The sequence below is a fragment of the Toxotes jaculatrix genome, chromosome 14 (genome assembly GCF_017976425.1).
Source record: "Toxotes jaculatrix isolate fToxJac2 chromosome 14, fToxJac2.pri, whole genome shotgun sequence".
Taxonomy (NCBI): Eukaryota; Metazoa; Chordata; class Actinopteri; family Toxotidae; genus Toxotes; species Toxotes jaculatrix.
The window spans coordinates 19,664,602-19,680,882 of NC_054407.1; the positions used below are offsets into that span (position 1 = coordinate 19,664,602).

Genomic DNA, 16,281 nt, shown 5'->3' on the forward strand with positions numbered 1-16,281 from the left:
ATCATTCATTTGAAGCTATGTTTTTGGACATCTAGCGAATGTGAGTCCAATATTCACTCACCTTTTAGCTCAGTTCTGGTCTCCACCAAGGTGACCACCAAGGACAAAGCACAAACAAGAAAGAAAGCACAAACTTTTGGGGAGATGTGCTACAAATCCAAAAATGCAACAAAAACACATACAAATAGGTACCAGTCTCAGTGCCCTGGGAAGCTAGGAGAATGATATACTTGATTTGGATATACAGCAACATTATAGAGATACTTTTGCTCATGCAAAGAACCCCTTTACTTAATTTTATTTTTTTTTTGGGCAAGAAAGTTTGAATGAAAGCTTTAATGTTTGCACTTCCACCCTTGTTATTTGTACTTCTTTTTGGCTTGTTTGATTCTGCTTAAAAGAGCTTCCTTCTGCATTTGGAAACAGGGCTGATGAGAGAGGTGTGAGTGAACCTGAACTGTGGAGCTGCAGGCTGTAAAACCAAAACAATGAACTGAAAGGTGCTAAAACTCTCTGTCGAGCTGAGGGGAACTGCAGAGTCAGGTGGATTTTTGTTACAAGCAGCCGCTTTCACATTTCACATCATTATACATAAATTAAATTAAATGTATTTTGTGTCACTTTAGAATGTAAATCTAATTTCAGCAATACTATGCTGAAATTAGATTGGCTGTGTGTTTCGTATGGCATGTGCTTGCAAGGAGCACCATTGTGCGTCCGACTCCTAAAAGAGGGCATTGACAATATGAGCTGTTGTCCTCAATATACTGTGAGGGAAATTATCTGATACTGCATCATGGGTGCTATAATACAATGCTCATTACTTGCATTGTATTATAAGATTTTTTTTGTTTTAAGTAAACAAGAGTTAAAATTTTCCTCCTTAACCCATTTGCTCTTACACAAGTTGAAATCCATGAGTCTGATCAATGTCTAAGGAAACATCTGGCTCCCTCACTCAGGGTGACACATGACAGGATCCCTCAGCTTCCTTCCTGTGTTTATGTCATGGGCTTACTGACAGTGATCTACAGTAAATCCCATGGCTGGAGGATGTTCTTCTCTCTGCCTCTGCTAGATCCCTTTATTCTTTTCTATCTGGTTATATTTATGACTATATTGAAACAAAGAGATCACCGCTTCCCAGCATGAGGGCCACAAAGAACTCAGATTATAGTCAGTTATCAAAGCTGCTTATAAACCACATGGAAAGTCAGCTGAGAGTGGGAGAATGTGGGGGGGAAAGAATACTCTATAGTACTTACAGTTGCTCATAATAAGTACTGAAATTTTAAATGGATCGCTCCATATGTCAGCTGAGAGAACATTAATTGCTTACAATTTTAATAATCAATTGATCATCTAAATCATTTGTCAAGAAAAATTGTGAAATATTCACTGACAGGTAGACTAAACTGTTAATGAAAATTTATTTAAATTATAATCTGTAGAATAATTGTTCATAAAGATAAAATGAAACCAGGATCCATATGAGATGGTAGTTTTATTTGCTGCAATTAACTTCATATATAAAGATTCCTATGCTAAGTTTAAAACTGTATGTCAAAACCACGTTAACCTTGAAATCAGTTCGTCAGTTGTATATACAGCCCATACAAAAGGGCGCTGGACACGCGAAACACCTGCCACCATAACTACACCCTCAGTGTTGATCCAACACTTTTCTGTTGCCAGATGCAAGAAAAAGCTTCACCGAGTCTGGAGTTCGCGGGGCTGGTTTCGTTAGATTCTGCAGGTGTAAAACTGGCAACTCATTTCAAAACTTACGGCCACCTCTGAAGAAATATCACAGAGGAAGGAAGGGGAAGTTGACAAACACAGAGGGGGTTTCACTGCAGCCAGTCCCAGCTGTGCAGCGCTCATAATCTGCTGCAGCCCTCTCTATCCTCCAGAGGCAATGCTGGAGTTTTGAGAGACGAGCGAGCGGCGCTGAGCACGGCTCTTATCATGCGGTTCACAGCTTTGAAACAGGGACGAAGTTTCCACATTTGGTTTTAACCTGCTGTTCTCACCACTCTGCGACAACATGGAGTACTGGAGGCAGTGTGCGATGTGGCTGATCAGCTGCAACGTGCTGCCAGCGAACCACCGGGTAACTGCGGACACGGCGCAGGTATTCGATTTGGCGCAAACCCTGCGGGACGGGGTGCTGCTGTGCCAGCTGCTGAACAACCTGAGACCTCACACTATCAACCTGAAGGAGATTAATCTCAGGCCACAGATGTCACAGGTACACTAAGCTTTTCTAACTTGTGCAAGGAGCTGAAGGAAACTGGAGCTGAGACTTAGAAACTCACCAAAGCTGTGTAGGCAAACACAGAAGCAAGCTTTTTACGGCGAACATGTAGCGTCAGATGAGAACAGTGGGCGATGCCAGTCAAGTATAAGTTTATTCTATCATAAACAGGCGCTTTATAGTATAGAATTAGTTGCTGATGGTTATAAACAAGTGTAAAAAAGTAAAAAAAAAATGGTGGCAGATCCGCGTAAGCTCTCTAAGCACACCACCACAGAAAAAAGGTGAAGCCTTGTTAGCATATTTTAAAGTTTTCTGTTTTGTCACAGCCCCTGAAGAGAATAACAGTAATTGGACTACAGAAGAAGTTTAATACAAAGTGATGGGAGGAGTTTTTTTTTTTTTTTACCCTTAGCTTTTTCCATGATTTCAAAACAGACCAGTAAATTGTCAGGATTTGCAGCTTAAGGCCAGCTTTTGATCATGTTCCATCTGTCACACTCACCATTATATCCAAGTCCAAGTCTCTGGCAGTCTTTCAAACTGATAAGTGTCACTGTAAACATTAAGGCCACAGAGTGACCTCTGTCAGACAGTGACTGGAGATTATCATCCCATGTGGACCTGTCTTTACCAATTTGTTTCATCTGAATATGATAATTAACCCAAACAGACTCGTCGTGTCCTGTTTCTGTGACTTTATAATGTCAGCTCCAGAATAAGTGGGGGAGTGCTAAACACCTCTCAGCCTGTGAAACTGAAATGAATGGTCTGAAGGTTTGACTGAGCTCTCTTTACTCATCATTCCTCCTGCTGCCACTGGAGAGGCCTGATAAATCCTGGCTTTGATCCACCCATTAGTTAGGGAACTCTGACTATTTGTGCAGCAGCTTGTAGTTTGCTTACAACATGTGCAGATAGCCATTAGGAGACTTTGTGGTTTCGACACACAGAAACTCCACAAATGTATTTCATACTACAGATGACTGCTTTGGACAAGATGCTCTGGATAGGTTAAGTAAGACAAATTAAAAGTGGAGTAACTTAATGTTAGGGCAGGAAACTGTTTTCTGTTAAAGCATCTTCTTTGATAGAAGACAGTTGTATGATATTTGCCAGGAAACTGAACAAAACTTTGTGGCGGTTACCAAAATGCGCACTAATAATTGCTTTTTGGAATATGTCACTATAAGAACAAGACTTCCTGTGCACCAGCTTGTACACACTTCACTCAGGCAACATTGCATGTGATTAGATCTTTATCAGGCTTTCTATTCAGAGTATGATGCATTTGACGAATGTATCATCTAGTCAGACTCAGAAAACATTTGATTCTGAGAAGCTGTAATTTACCCACACAAAAGAGTTTTAGGTAAAGTAGGTCTAATCATTTTTACTGAACTTAACATGGGTAAATTACAGCTTCTTAGAATCATTAAAAAATATATTTTTAAATTATTTTTTAATTGTTGCAATAAATGTACCGACCATGAATAAATGAAGACATCCAGCTAAAAACACGAAGGTTTTATCTTCATAAATCTTTGCTGCTGTGTTAAATAAACGTCAGTTTCTGAGCTGGGCATTTGGTTGCGCTCTGTCTTATAAATTGCAGTGTTCTGTATGCACTCTGTCACTGCATGTCCACTTGTCTTTTATCAGTGAAAGCTAACACAGGGCATAACGTGCCAAACAATGGATAGTCATAGCTTGCAGCTGTAGGCCATCTGACTATGGCTGAGAAAAGCATGTGTGCCAGATTTTAAATGGCCCTTTCATTGTGCCCTGCTGACCTACGATCTTGGAAGTGGAAGCAAGGGCATGGAGGTAATGAAGGGCGAGAGTGCAGTGTGCTGTGATGAAAATGCACCTAGAAGTACTATTTTTGTCGTACTGTACTGTAAAGTACTGTTAGGCCTTGGCGCAAATACAAAACATGACGTTCACAGTAAACGTCATATGTGTGGATCATGAAAGAATAAGCTCTCAGTATGTTCTCAGCTTTTCATACATTATTTATTTTTTTACAGAGAAAACGAGAGAACAACCGACATCCAAAGGAAATCTTTTAAATAAATGTCGCTAAACATTGTGTGTAGTGATTGTATTTAAGCACAAATAAGACAATATTTAACCCGTCCTACAACAATTATTATTTTAAATCTTACAATTTTGAAAATACCAAGAAACAAGAGGATGAGAATGCACCACAGCTGTGACTGTATTCAGCGGTATGTGGCTGGTGGTGGTGCAAAGCCATCATGTTTGTGAACTTCCTCCGCAGACAAACGAGGCCCCAGGAGGCAGTGGAGTAATTACAGGCGCCTCTACGATGAGCTGATAAAAAGGGGCCTATCTGTTCTCAAGAATCTTTTTGGGCTCTGTTATACAGTAAACTGTCAACTTCTTTATTCAACAGAAGTATTCAACTTCTAGTTTAGTCATCACTTAATAATCTTTTCGAAAAGGGAAAATTATGTTGGTAAATTTGTTCACTGCTTTAATACTTCACTGGATGTTATTATACAGCACTATATGTGTAAGTGTATTTTTTGCATGGATGGCTAAAGCTTGACTCAGGCACCAACGTTGAACTCTGACCCATAACCATAATTCAGTTGTGTATGCAGTATGAAAGTTGCTCATCTGCCCTCTTCCCACTGAGACACAGATCCTAATAGGAAGTGACACCAAGAGAGCACATGGGTACTGGTTTCATTTCGCATTGTGAAACTTTCAGTTTTCACTTTCAGTTTGCAGGCGGCGTGCTTCACCTTCACTTTTAAGGCGTCTTGAAATTCCCAGAGCTCTTGTTATAATGCAACTGCAACAGAGGTTGACTTATATTAAAATAAAATTAAGTGGTTGGTTCTACTAAATTGTGTAAAAACAAACTTTTTACTTATCTCTGGATATGCTTACACTCATAGTCGTAGGTGAGGTGAATTGAATTGAATTTGCATTGGTCATGTCATGTCATGTCATCATCTGCCATCATCACTGTCCTCAAGACAGCAAAAAGCAAAAAGACTAATTTGTAGTGTGTTAAAACTAAAATTGTCTGCATGACTAGATACATCTAAATGTTTTTTTTTCTGTGTCTGTAATTTTTGGGCAAGTGCTTTTTTTGTCAATGAACATTTTATCGCCAAAATCGCAAAACAAAAAAAAGGGACAAATTACCTTAAGCGCTATAAGGAGACAAGGGATACTGAACTGATGAGTGTCATTTGTTGTTGCAGTTCCTGTGCTTGAAGAACATCCGCACATTCCTGACATCGTGCTGTGAGGTGTTTGGGATGAAGAAAAGTGACTTATTTGAAGCTTTTGATCTCTTTGATGTTCGAGACTTCGGAAAGGTAACACCCATACCCACTGTTTTGTTTGCCTGTCACTTCACAAGCTGTTTCACCAGGAAATCAATTTGTGGGCACGCACCACCTGTTTTGTTTAAGTTAGCCACTCACATCTAATTCATTTAAGACATATACTACAGCTGAGTGAGTTTGCAAAACAGCGAGTCATTCATCAGACGAAAAAGCTGTAAAACCTCTCACCAAAGACTGCAAAAAGAAAAATGATCTACTTTTGAGACACAGCATTTCAAATTCTTGGTTCACAGCTGCAACTATTTAGTGGTGATTAAAAAAAGAATATATGCTACAAAATATTTGTTGCAGTATTTTCAGGAAAAGCTTGAGATTAATGTGAGCAGAAGGTTCCCAGGTGCCGTCCAGACTCAGTGGTACCTGTGCTTGTGTTAAAGGTTCTTGCAAACTAAGCATTCTATGTCAGCGTTGTGTAAAAAGAAAGGGGAACTCCATGAAGACAAATAGAAATCACTGAAAATAAGTAAAATGGCATCACTACATGACTACATGAATTTGCGCTTTTGCACACATCCCAGTTAACGGCAATGAATCTGAACATTATAGAAAAATGTAGAAATACTGCAACATATCCAAACTTTATACATCCAGTCACATTTACAGATTACTATGCGAGATAAACCATGTGATTTAGAGCGAGGCTGAGGCAGGTGTGTTTCCCTCTGATGGAGGCAAGGCATGTGTGTGTCTGTGTATGTTTCAAAGCATTCAACATTTTTCCACCCATCGCATTTTTTTTTGGTCTTGCATTTTTCTGCTGCGCATCTGAAGGGACCCGTCTTCTTTTTTATTGCTGTGTTATTGTAGAATCCAGTGTCATTGTGTGTACAGATTGTTACCAGGTCAGTGGGTTTGTAGTGCACTCCTCCTAGCTACTCAGTGCACTCTCAGTCACAGCACAGGAGCCTGATTAAATTCCACTGAAGAAAGCACACTCACTCTGAGCAGCCTTATTTCCACATTTCCTTAGTTCATCGGATTTGGTGTTTAACTTTGTCAGAGTATTTATGGCCTATCCATTTGGAAACACATTATTATTTATTTCTATCTGTTGGGGTGTATTTTCTTTGTATTCATCTGTACTGAGTCTTCTTATTTTATAATCCATCATATCTAACACACAGAAGATTAAGCTTGCGAAAGCATTATCCTCATATCATAGGGGCTTAATTTGAGTTAATCACCGTTTGTATGTATAATAATAGTAATAATAATAATAATTATTATTATTATTATTAATAATAAATGTTGTCGTCAGAGCAGGTATATTTTAAACTAAAAATCATATCGCCACCCTCTTAAAATAATGGCCTATTTGTAAGTCAAAGTCATATGTGAGATGACACAAGAACTTTTATCTAAACAGACTGTGATCAAAATAAAATGCAAATACAGGGTTTCCTTCTCTTTTTGAAAATATACGGCTGCAAAATATATACAGTAAAAATATATGAAATAGCTAGTCTATATAAAAAATTAGACCAAATGTTTGGATGCCAATGTAGACTTGCAAAGCCAGGAGCAACACTTAAGAAGATATAGCGTAGTCTGCCATTGATTATTGTTGTGCTCGGAGGTGGCATTGCTGGGGAGAAAGCAGAAACCGGTTCTTAGAAGGTTCAAAAGCTGAACCACCTTTGAACCTGCACTTGGAGAAGTTGAGAGTGGGTGGGGGAAAGTGTGAGAGAGGAGAGATACAAACACTGGCAGACCTTTATGGAAGACATTGTTTATGTAACACATCAGTCTTTTGTCTCATCATATATCTCGTTTGAAAATATGTTAGTATACCTTAAAAAGTTGATATACCCCTCCTAGCCCAGATTTATACATTATCTTATGTATTTTGACGTTTACAGGTATACATTGTTTATATGTAAGCAAATTTTGAATAAAAGAAGTGATATTCCAACACCCTTAGGTTGTGTTAGAGAAATATAAGGGAGTGTATATTGAGCTTTGCGTGCACTGTCCCCACACAGACCCTCTTTGCTTTCAGTTTAGTGTGTTATGTTCTAAAGAAGCTTCCAGTTAATCTGGCATCTGATAATCCCACAGGGGAGGTGCTGTCTACAAATATGTACCGTGCATCCAAGTCAGACTGCGTAATCTCAGTCATGTTCAAGACTTGACCATCAAACAAACAAGCTTCCGGAGGGGGAAGATTGCACTGCACCATCACTTTTTTTTTTAATCAATAGTTAGAAATATGGGTGTCTGCAGGTTTAGCGACTAGGCTGGACTGGCTCCAGGAACGGTTGTACAGCTGAACAAGAAATTCTCAATCTCTTCCAAAAGAGAACATTTCAAATCTCAGCCAGTCTAATCTGCTTGGGTTGAGTTGTGCCAACTCGGCCCGTAGACTGAACGTTAGTCCACTGAATATCTAATGAGAGCTCTCTAACCTACATTCCTGTGCTGAGTTACTACGGGCTTCGCCCCAAGCAGCCACCTTGACTGCATGCAGCAGCCTGGAGGTCTGAGAGATGAAAGGAGGGAGAAAAACGTGTTTATTTCTTCCCTTAACTTAGAATAATATCAGCCTGTAAAAGCAAAATGTTTGCTTTCTAAATTCAATTGAACAGAGAAGGATATTTGATTTTGAAAGAGTGGCTAATGTTTTTTTTTCTTCTTCAAGAAATAGTTCAACATTTTGGTGACCAGCCTTACTCCGTGTCTTGCTGATAAAATTGATGCCCGTCTTGCGTCTGTACGGTACATACGAAGCTGCAGCTGGCAGGTGTTTAGCTTAACTTAGCAATAAAGACCCAAAACAAGGTAAAAGACTAGCCTGGCTCTGTTCAAAAGAATAAAATCTGAAGAATAAAGAGGATATGTTGTTTTACAGGGGATTGGGTGTTTATTTAGATTTCTATTTCTTTGCCTGCTATTTCCAGCCTTTGTTCTGAGCTATGGTAATCACCTGCTGGTTATAGCTATGTATTTATGGCCTCATCTTTCTCTTAGCGAGAAAGTGAACAAATATATTTTTCAAAATCTCAAACCTTCCTTGAACACACTTTAAAAACTCTCTGCATGCAGAAATTATTGTTGTCTGATCAGTCAGTACTGCACCTACAGATAGCAATAGGATTATAGACTTTTACTGTCGTTTTTATTTATTTAAATCATCATAAACAACAACAAGAGACCGACAGAAAGACACAGAGACAGAATGGTCTGCAAGAAACGGTCATTCTACTGCAAACTCTCACACCTGTGCCACAGACTTTGTGTGAGCGTCTGTGCGTCTGAGCGTCTAAATGTACATACTGACTAGAAAATATGCAAGTGTAGTAAGTTTCACACAGCTGTTTTTGTTTCATATAATGATCCTCATGTGGAAAAATAATTACAATTTTGCAGTGAATTCCTATGATTGAAAAGGATTTGATATTTTTTTCCAAAATAATAATAATAATTATAAAACATAAACAGAATTTTCTGTGAAGATGCAAGTAACTGATGTTTGGGGAGAAAAAGTAGGCTATTTCACTATGGGCTAACAGAACAGCTTAATTTCCACCACCCACGGACTACACCTGTTTTTCTCTGTGAAAAACTGGGTGACATACTGTCGCCCTTTCTTTTCTTTCTTTTTGTTTTTGGAAGCCAGATTTTTCTTTAGGAGGCTGCGACATGATGCTCGACCGACACTCTTCACTGCTCGCAATTACACTTTGTGCCTGGTTTGGGGGCAAAAACAAAAAAAGAAATGTTAGTTTTATCAGTACATTGTAAATAAAATATTCTATTAATAATGATAATATTGAATTTTTGAATTAATAATTTAATATGGAAAAATATCTAGATGCTATAGGAGAAAAGCGTAAAAAGGAAATGTAATGTGTGTTTGATGAGGATGACATGATTGTGGCTGAAGAAAGATAGCTGTCTGTAGGAATCCTCCAAAGAAAAAGTCACATAGCAAATTGAATAATTTCATGAATCATTCTCCACTTTATAATTTCTGTTATGAAGAAGTTTCTAGTAACAGCACTGCAAAGTAGGATTTGGGTTTGAAGGCATGGTTGAAAAAGATAGTTGAAGGGGTTAGACTTAACAGCCTGTCTATTTTCACTTTATCTCCTCTTCCTGTGTGAATGGGTGCTGTGGCTTTGGCTCAACCCTGGTGTCTTGTGACCTGAAAGAATCCTGTTTGTAGTGTAAGAGACCAGCTTTAAAACTGCAAAAGGCTTCTGCATTTTCACAACCTGTTTATGGAATCAAAACTGTCTTAAGTGAAACAAAAACAAAAATCTGCCTTTGAGGTGAGATGATTTCACATATTACATGGCATAACTACATGGCATACATATGCCATGTAGTTTTATGTACCGTCAAACTTAATGTTCAGTTATTGTGCGTCACTATTACACGAATGGGCACCTGAGACACACTCTAGCTCTACAAGTCACACAGGAATCAGCTGTGTGACTTGTTCAGAGTTGGTTCTGAGAACATTATGTGTTAAGAGAAAAAATTACATTCAGGGTCTGATTTCTGTGGTATTTTTCGCAAAAATATTTGCCATCATGAGTGTAAAATTCAGTCGGCTGCATATACCACACCCACCACAACTGATTTAACTGTAGTGATAGTTTAGGCTACTGTATGCAGACTGATTTTTTTCTTTATTTATCGTTTTTGTTTCAAACAAGTCAAGCGCTAAAGTAGAATAAACAAAGCAGAAAAAGTAGAATATCTGTTCTTCAAGGGAGAAAGAACCCATGCAAATACACTGGAAAAATCAAACATCTGTTTACTTTGTACAATGAAGTGTAAATCTTTTTATCTTAAAAACAAGTTGTTCTCACACCCGACTTGTCTGCTGATCTGCCACTCAGTTTCAGCCACATGTGACTTGAGAAGCGAACCCACAAGCTGAGCTGAAGTCCAACTGCTGTGGTTAGCGTGGCCTACTTACAAAGTGTGTTTTAAATCCCCAGAGCACCATGAAAAAAAGTTGCAACGCACAATGTCATAAATCAAATGTTCATGTCTGTCACACTGCAGAGGCCAGCCAGTTTGCTATCTAAAAAGTTAAACCTTCTATAATAACATTTCAGCAACAAACGCACAGCAAGTTAACTCTTAATTCCGACCAAGAATTCTCCCAGATATTAATTTTTAGGTCCCCAAAAACACAGTACAGGGTTCATAAGATTTTTTTCTGTGCTCTGAATTATGTATGCACCCTACAATAGCAAGCAGGCTCTTCTACCGAAGCATAGTCTGTGGGACGTAAACAAATCCGTCGTTGTTGCTAGTTTGTTTTGCACTCATTAGCTACCTCTACCACCAACTTACATGTACTACCACTTTGCATTTTCCTTTTTGTAAAATTCAATTTTTTTTATCATTATAAGTTTATAGCCAATAGTAGAGAGATGACAGGAAAGAAATAGACATCAAAGGACCCGGTTTTGACCCAAGGACGTTGCAGTAAATGATTGGTAGCTAAACCACTAAGCTATGCTAAATAGTTGCTAAGGTGTTACACATGTTTCCTATGTGCTTAAGCTTTTTGGTTGATAAATCATTGCTAATATTACTAGTGTGTTCTTTGGTGGTTGCTACATGGCCTCTATGGCCTTGGTGGGCTTCAGTAAGTGGTTGCTAAGGGTTAGGTAGTTGGTTTCAGGGGTTGGCAGTGCAATTTCACTTGGTTACTATCGCTTATGTCATGCTCATAGAAAATATTTTTATAACTATGACATTAGCATAGCAAGTTTCGCTTTCTCTGATGTGTCCACACTCTGTCTGTCTTCTCCATTCACCAACATGAAGTAACACACCTTTGTTTCTCCAGGTTATGGACACGCTATCCAAGCTCTCTTACACATCAATTGCACAGCAAGCAGGATTCAAGTAAGTAAACTTCATCTCCTCTTTCCCTTACTACTTTGTGTAAAATTTTCCTTTAATGTGTTCCTTTATTTTTTATTTTTTACAATAAATTTTGACATCAACAATAATTTTTCTGTGACCACTGAACGTAACAGTGGGAGAGCTGCAGATATCAATCTCCCACTTGCTGTTTTTTTCTAAAGGTAAACTGGTAAATCTGTAATTCATTCCAATCTAGTTGTAACTAGTCTGTGCTTTTCTTCTGTACAAAAAGCATTTGGCTGCTGCAGATATTTTAATGCTTTTTTAATACATCAAAAGTCAGTTTCCTGCCCTGAGTCACTCATCAGTAGTTTCTTCATATTGATTTTTCTGTTAAACACTGAACCTCACGCTGCTTTGCTGTCATTTCCAGGCCATTTCCAACAGACGAGAGCCTAAAAGACGAGGACATTTACAATAATCTGGAAGACTTGATTGAGTATGTATGAAGCTCCTCTCTGCGGGCCCATTAATGTTGTTGATAGAACATGATTATTTTGCTCAGTAGCAGAACCAGCTCTGCTCATCATCCATGCTCTCCAGGGGTCTGGACACCCACATGTTTTGGTAAAAGACTTGGCTCTGTTTCTCTGTTACTGTCAGAGGAAATGAATGAGTAATTGTGCGTGTTTTTGCTGAGTGCTTGCATAACGCCCACATCAAGGTTCTGGATGGGTGCTGTTCACTGTTTGGTTGATAGTTAAAGAGGGTAATCAAATATGTACAGAACAAAAACTGTATTTGTGTTATTTTCATGTCACATTACAGGTTCAGATCGTGATTTCTTTGAGTTGTGCATTTTGCCCCTCTGAAGGATTTCAGTCTCATTAATACGGTGATTAGTGATTAATGACGAGTTAAGGAGTATGGAAGAATGAGCCAAGGACAGGGAAAGTGTGTCCTGTACATTCCTGTGCCTGTGCATTTCTCACTGATACACAGTGATGAAGAGCCATTTATGGTACATGTCTGAACCTAACTGCTATGCTAACTGCTGTTATTGTTCACATTACCCACAAAATGATGTTTCGTTGCTCACACACTGCAAGAAGTGATTTGTGACTGATAATCAACACATTTTAAAGATGTTAATGTCTGTGTGTGTGTGTGTACACGTATGATGTAGTGAGAATGCCCTTGAGGATGAGGACGACTTGTATGCAGTGGTCTATGGACTGGAAGAAGACTACGCCAGTGGAGAGATCTATGAAGATCTCATGAGGGCCGAGCAGAATCCCCCGCTGGTACCGCTATGAGTCAGCCTTATACATGCACACATGTTCACACACACACCCACAGACACAGACACAGACACAGACACAGACACAGACACAGACACAGACACAGACACACACACACACACACACACACACACACACACACACACACACACTGTATGCTTTAGCTTCAGGGGGTGGTAGGTTCTTGCACAATAACCCACAAGATCTTGCTAAAATTTCACACTTCAGTTTCTCACCTGTTGTGGGGTTGGGGGTCCCTGCTCCATCTCTCCATCAGTTTCGGGGTCCTTGGCCTGAAAAACATTGAAGACCTCTGCGCTAGATTATTGTGTCATATTAATTGATAATTGTTACCGATGCACCAACATGTAAGCAGCATTTTAATATGTTAGCCAGTATATAGGTGTATCCAGTGTTTGTATGATTGGGAAGTGTAATTTATAACAGTATCATATTTTAATGATATCATGTATTGATGGAGTACAAGTATTAAGCAGGATAAAATGGGAATACTCAAGTCTTGAAGTACAAGGACCTCAAAATTGTATTTAAGTGTAATACTTAGCTAAATGTATTTTGTGATGTAATCTGAATATACTGAATACACCACCTCTTTCTTCCCTCTTCTTTCTTGTCTGCAGGTAAACATAAAAAAACGAATCACATGTTTCTCTGTGAGTTAGTAAAATATAAGGAACGTTTTCTAAGGTGTATGTCTTTCTAGAAGCAGGCAGAGGTAGATGTCCGGAGCTGCTGCCTTACGGAGATCAAACAGACGGAGGAGAAATACACAGAGACCCTGGAGTCCATTGAGAAGGCACCGAATCTCCTTTAATAGTCTTCTCTGCATTGAAATCACACATTGTGACATGATTAATGACAGGTTTCTTGGTGTCAAATTCTTCTATCTTCATCTGAGCTAAAAAAATTAATTGATATTGTTTTAACAGCATTTGCACAGCGCAGTAATCAGAACATTGAGCAGAGCATTGCTGTATTTGAGGGGAATTTTAGGGAAACTCACAGTTATCAATTCCCTATTTGCCTAGTGTCTGACATTTAATATGATAACCGTTATAGGTTTCAGCTTGAGTATACCACGGCTATTGAGGTCATGCCACTGATTATTATGAATTACTTACAGTGTATATTATAGTTTCTGAGGAGATAAGCTGAGAGGTTTCATTTATTTATTTTTTTTTTAATTGTTTCTTTCTCCAGTACTTTCTCAATCCTCTGAAGATGTTCTTCTCTGCAGTTGAAATTGACAAAGTTTTTGTCAACATTCCAGTAAGTCACACAAGTTTCCCTTCCTTTTATTTTCATAACATGAAAATAACATTTTTTTTGGCCACATATTAATGGCTTCCTTCTCTAATACAGGACCTGGTTAAAGTTCACAAGAGCCTGATGGTTGATGTCCAAGACTCCATCTTGAACAAAAATGCCTTAAATCTCTACCAGATTTTTATCAGCTACAAAGACAGGTATTCATGAACAGCATTTATTAATACTTATTGCTAGGCTGGAGGCAGAAGCAAAGTTATTTTCCATCAATGGAAAACTTGCATTGGCTTACATTTATGTCACAGCAACTTTAACTTTATGTACACAGAAAGTTTCATTTTAGGTTCACTAAACCACTGTACTTTCCCTTGGTGTAAACCTGTTGCCACGGCCTCACTGACTTTTCTCTGAATTGTAGGCTGCTCATTTATGGGTTATACTGCAGCCAGGTGGAGATCGCCATTGCTTTTTTAGACCTCATTTGCAAAGAGAAAGAGGACGTTCGCCTGAAGCTGGAGGTTAGACACCTGAAGAAGCTGGCCTGCCAGTAACACACACACAAAAACACAGGTCTAATTTTTCAGTGGCACCTAGTGTATGTTTTGTGCACTACATATACAGCACAATGGTTTTATTATTTTTGGTTTTATTAGTAACAACTGACTAAATTAACTGAGTTTATGTCATGGATTTGTCATGGTTTGGATGCCATGTTATATACCAAAAGCTCTTAGCTCTGTGCTCTTGAATAGAGATAGAGAAGAATATATTATACTAAGAGAAAATAATACAAAACTAGGCCACACTCAGCTTCGTGGCTTGACAACTTTCTAAACTGAGGGTTTCTGACTATTTTGGGCCCTAAAATAAAATGTGAACAGACACAAACTGTGACAAATGCATTGTTTTGTCCCTTGTTGGATCTGTCCTTGTGAAAAATCTCAGTAATACAAAAGAAAATGACAAAAATGTGTGTTTTTGCTCCAGGAGTGTTCCAAACGGGCCAACAATGGGAAGTTCACACTCAGGGACCTGCTGGTTGTCCCGATGCAGAGAGTCCTCAAGTACCATCTTCTGCTTCAGGTAGAGAGATTTGATTCTGTCGATTTAGGTATCAGTCTATATTTCATGGAGGACTTACTTTATACATCAAATGGAACATTTATTCCCAGTCATTCCCAGGCAGGATATTTTTCTGTTAGTATAAAAGTGTCCACTTGATGGCGACATTCTCCACATATTTGGGTCCCTTCACAATATTTGAGCAGAACCACACTGCAAAAAAAATAAATTCTGACAAGTCATCGACGCTGACGAGTCTTGCGTTTGGTCTTGATAATTTCAATTTGTCTCAAGACATTTCAGCTGACAGAATTTCCAGAATGTTCCTTACACAAGAATTTTTCAGGGGGATGATCATGTTTTCCAGGAGTGTCTGTCATCAAATTAAAAAAAACTGATTTACACTTGAAATCATATTTGGATTTTCTATTTATTGGATAGTTGATTATAGTTCTTAGACATGCTTTGTTGTTCAGTATAGTGTAAAATGATTCACCCATTTCTGCTCCCTGTAGAAAGCACAAATGCAGCTTTTCAAATTCCCCAAATTTCATCTCCTGATAACTGTGTGACTCAGTCTCCTTTGTATATGTTAGTATGAATCAGAGGTCAGAGTATAGCTGGCAGGGCAGATCAGGACAATTACTAGAGAGCTGTTTTAAATTGTTGTAGAGGGTAAAGGCCTGCATGGTAAATGGTGGTGATCCCAAGTGTCCTCAGCCACCCCCCTGAGGAGAGACTTTGGGAAGGGATCAAAAAGGGAAGAGGAAGTGGGGGGAGCAGAAATTAAGTGAGTGTGGATACGGCAGCGCTGTAGCTCTCACCACATGGAGTAATAGTTAATTTCTTTGTTTTGTAATGTTATTAGAGAGGTAATGAGGGGTAAACACACCTAAAGTGATTCCACCCATCTTTGATAGTAAACCTATAATATATATATCACTGTAAACACGATTAAGTCTTGATATAATTTTCTACTACACATAGCACACATTACACAGCAAATACAGGTTTGGTAGCATGAGTTATTAACGAGCTGCATCTGTCTAGAAATGATGCTATAATTTACTGTCCTGCTAAAACGGAGACGCTGGTGTAACGTTTTGGATAAAAGGGCCTATTAGAAGCATACAGTTTTATGTTACGATGTGCA

General features: G+C 38.7%; 1 protein-coding gene across 3 annotated transcripts in view; it reads left to right on the forward strand.

Moving 5' to 3' along the window:
• The first annotated feature begins 1,837 nt into the window (after positions 1–1,837).
• LOC121192722 (guanine nucleotide exchange factor VAV3-like) overlaps positions 1,838–16,281 on the forward strand; it is a 44,632-nt gene continuing 30,188 nt past the window's right edge. The window contains exons 1-10 of one of the 3 annotated variants that reach the window (XM_041054545.1): positions 1,838–2,251; positions 5,500–5,616; positions 11,459–11,517; positions 11,912–11,977; positions 12,665–12,782; positions 13,504–13,596; positions 14,001–14,069; positions 14,163–14,266; positions 14,485–14,584; positions 15,054–15,149. In XM_041054545.1, coding sequence (XP_040910479.1) covers positions 2,048–2,251; positions 5,500–5,616; positions 11,459–11,517; positions 11,912–11,977; positions 12,665–12,782; positions 13,504–13,596; positions 14,001–14,069; positions 14,163–14,266; positions 14,485–14,584; positions 15,054–15,149 — 1,026 coding nt within the window. In that variant the 5' untranslated portion in view covers positions 1,838–2,047. The remainder of the gene's footprint in view (positions 2,252–5,499; positions 5,617–11,458; positions 11,518–11,911; positions 11,978–12,664; positions 12,783–13,503; positions 13,597–14,000; positions 14,070–14,162; positions 14,267–14,484; positions 14,585–15,053; positions 15,150–16,281) is intronic. The other 2 variants (XM_041054546.1, XM_041054547.1) reach the window with 2 other exon arrangements.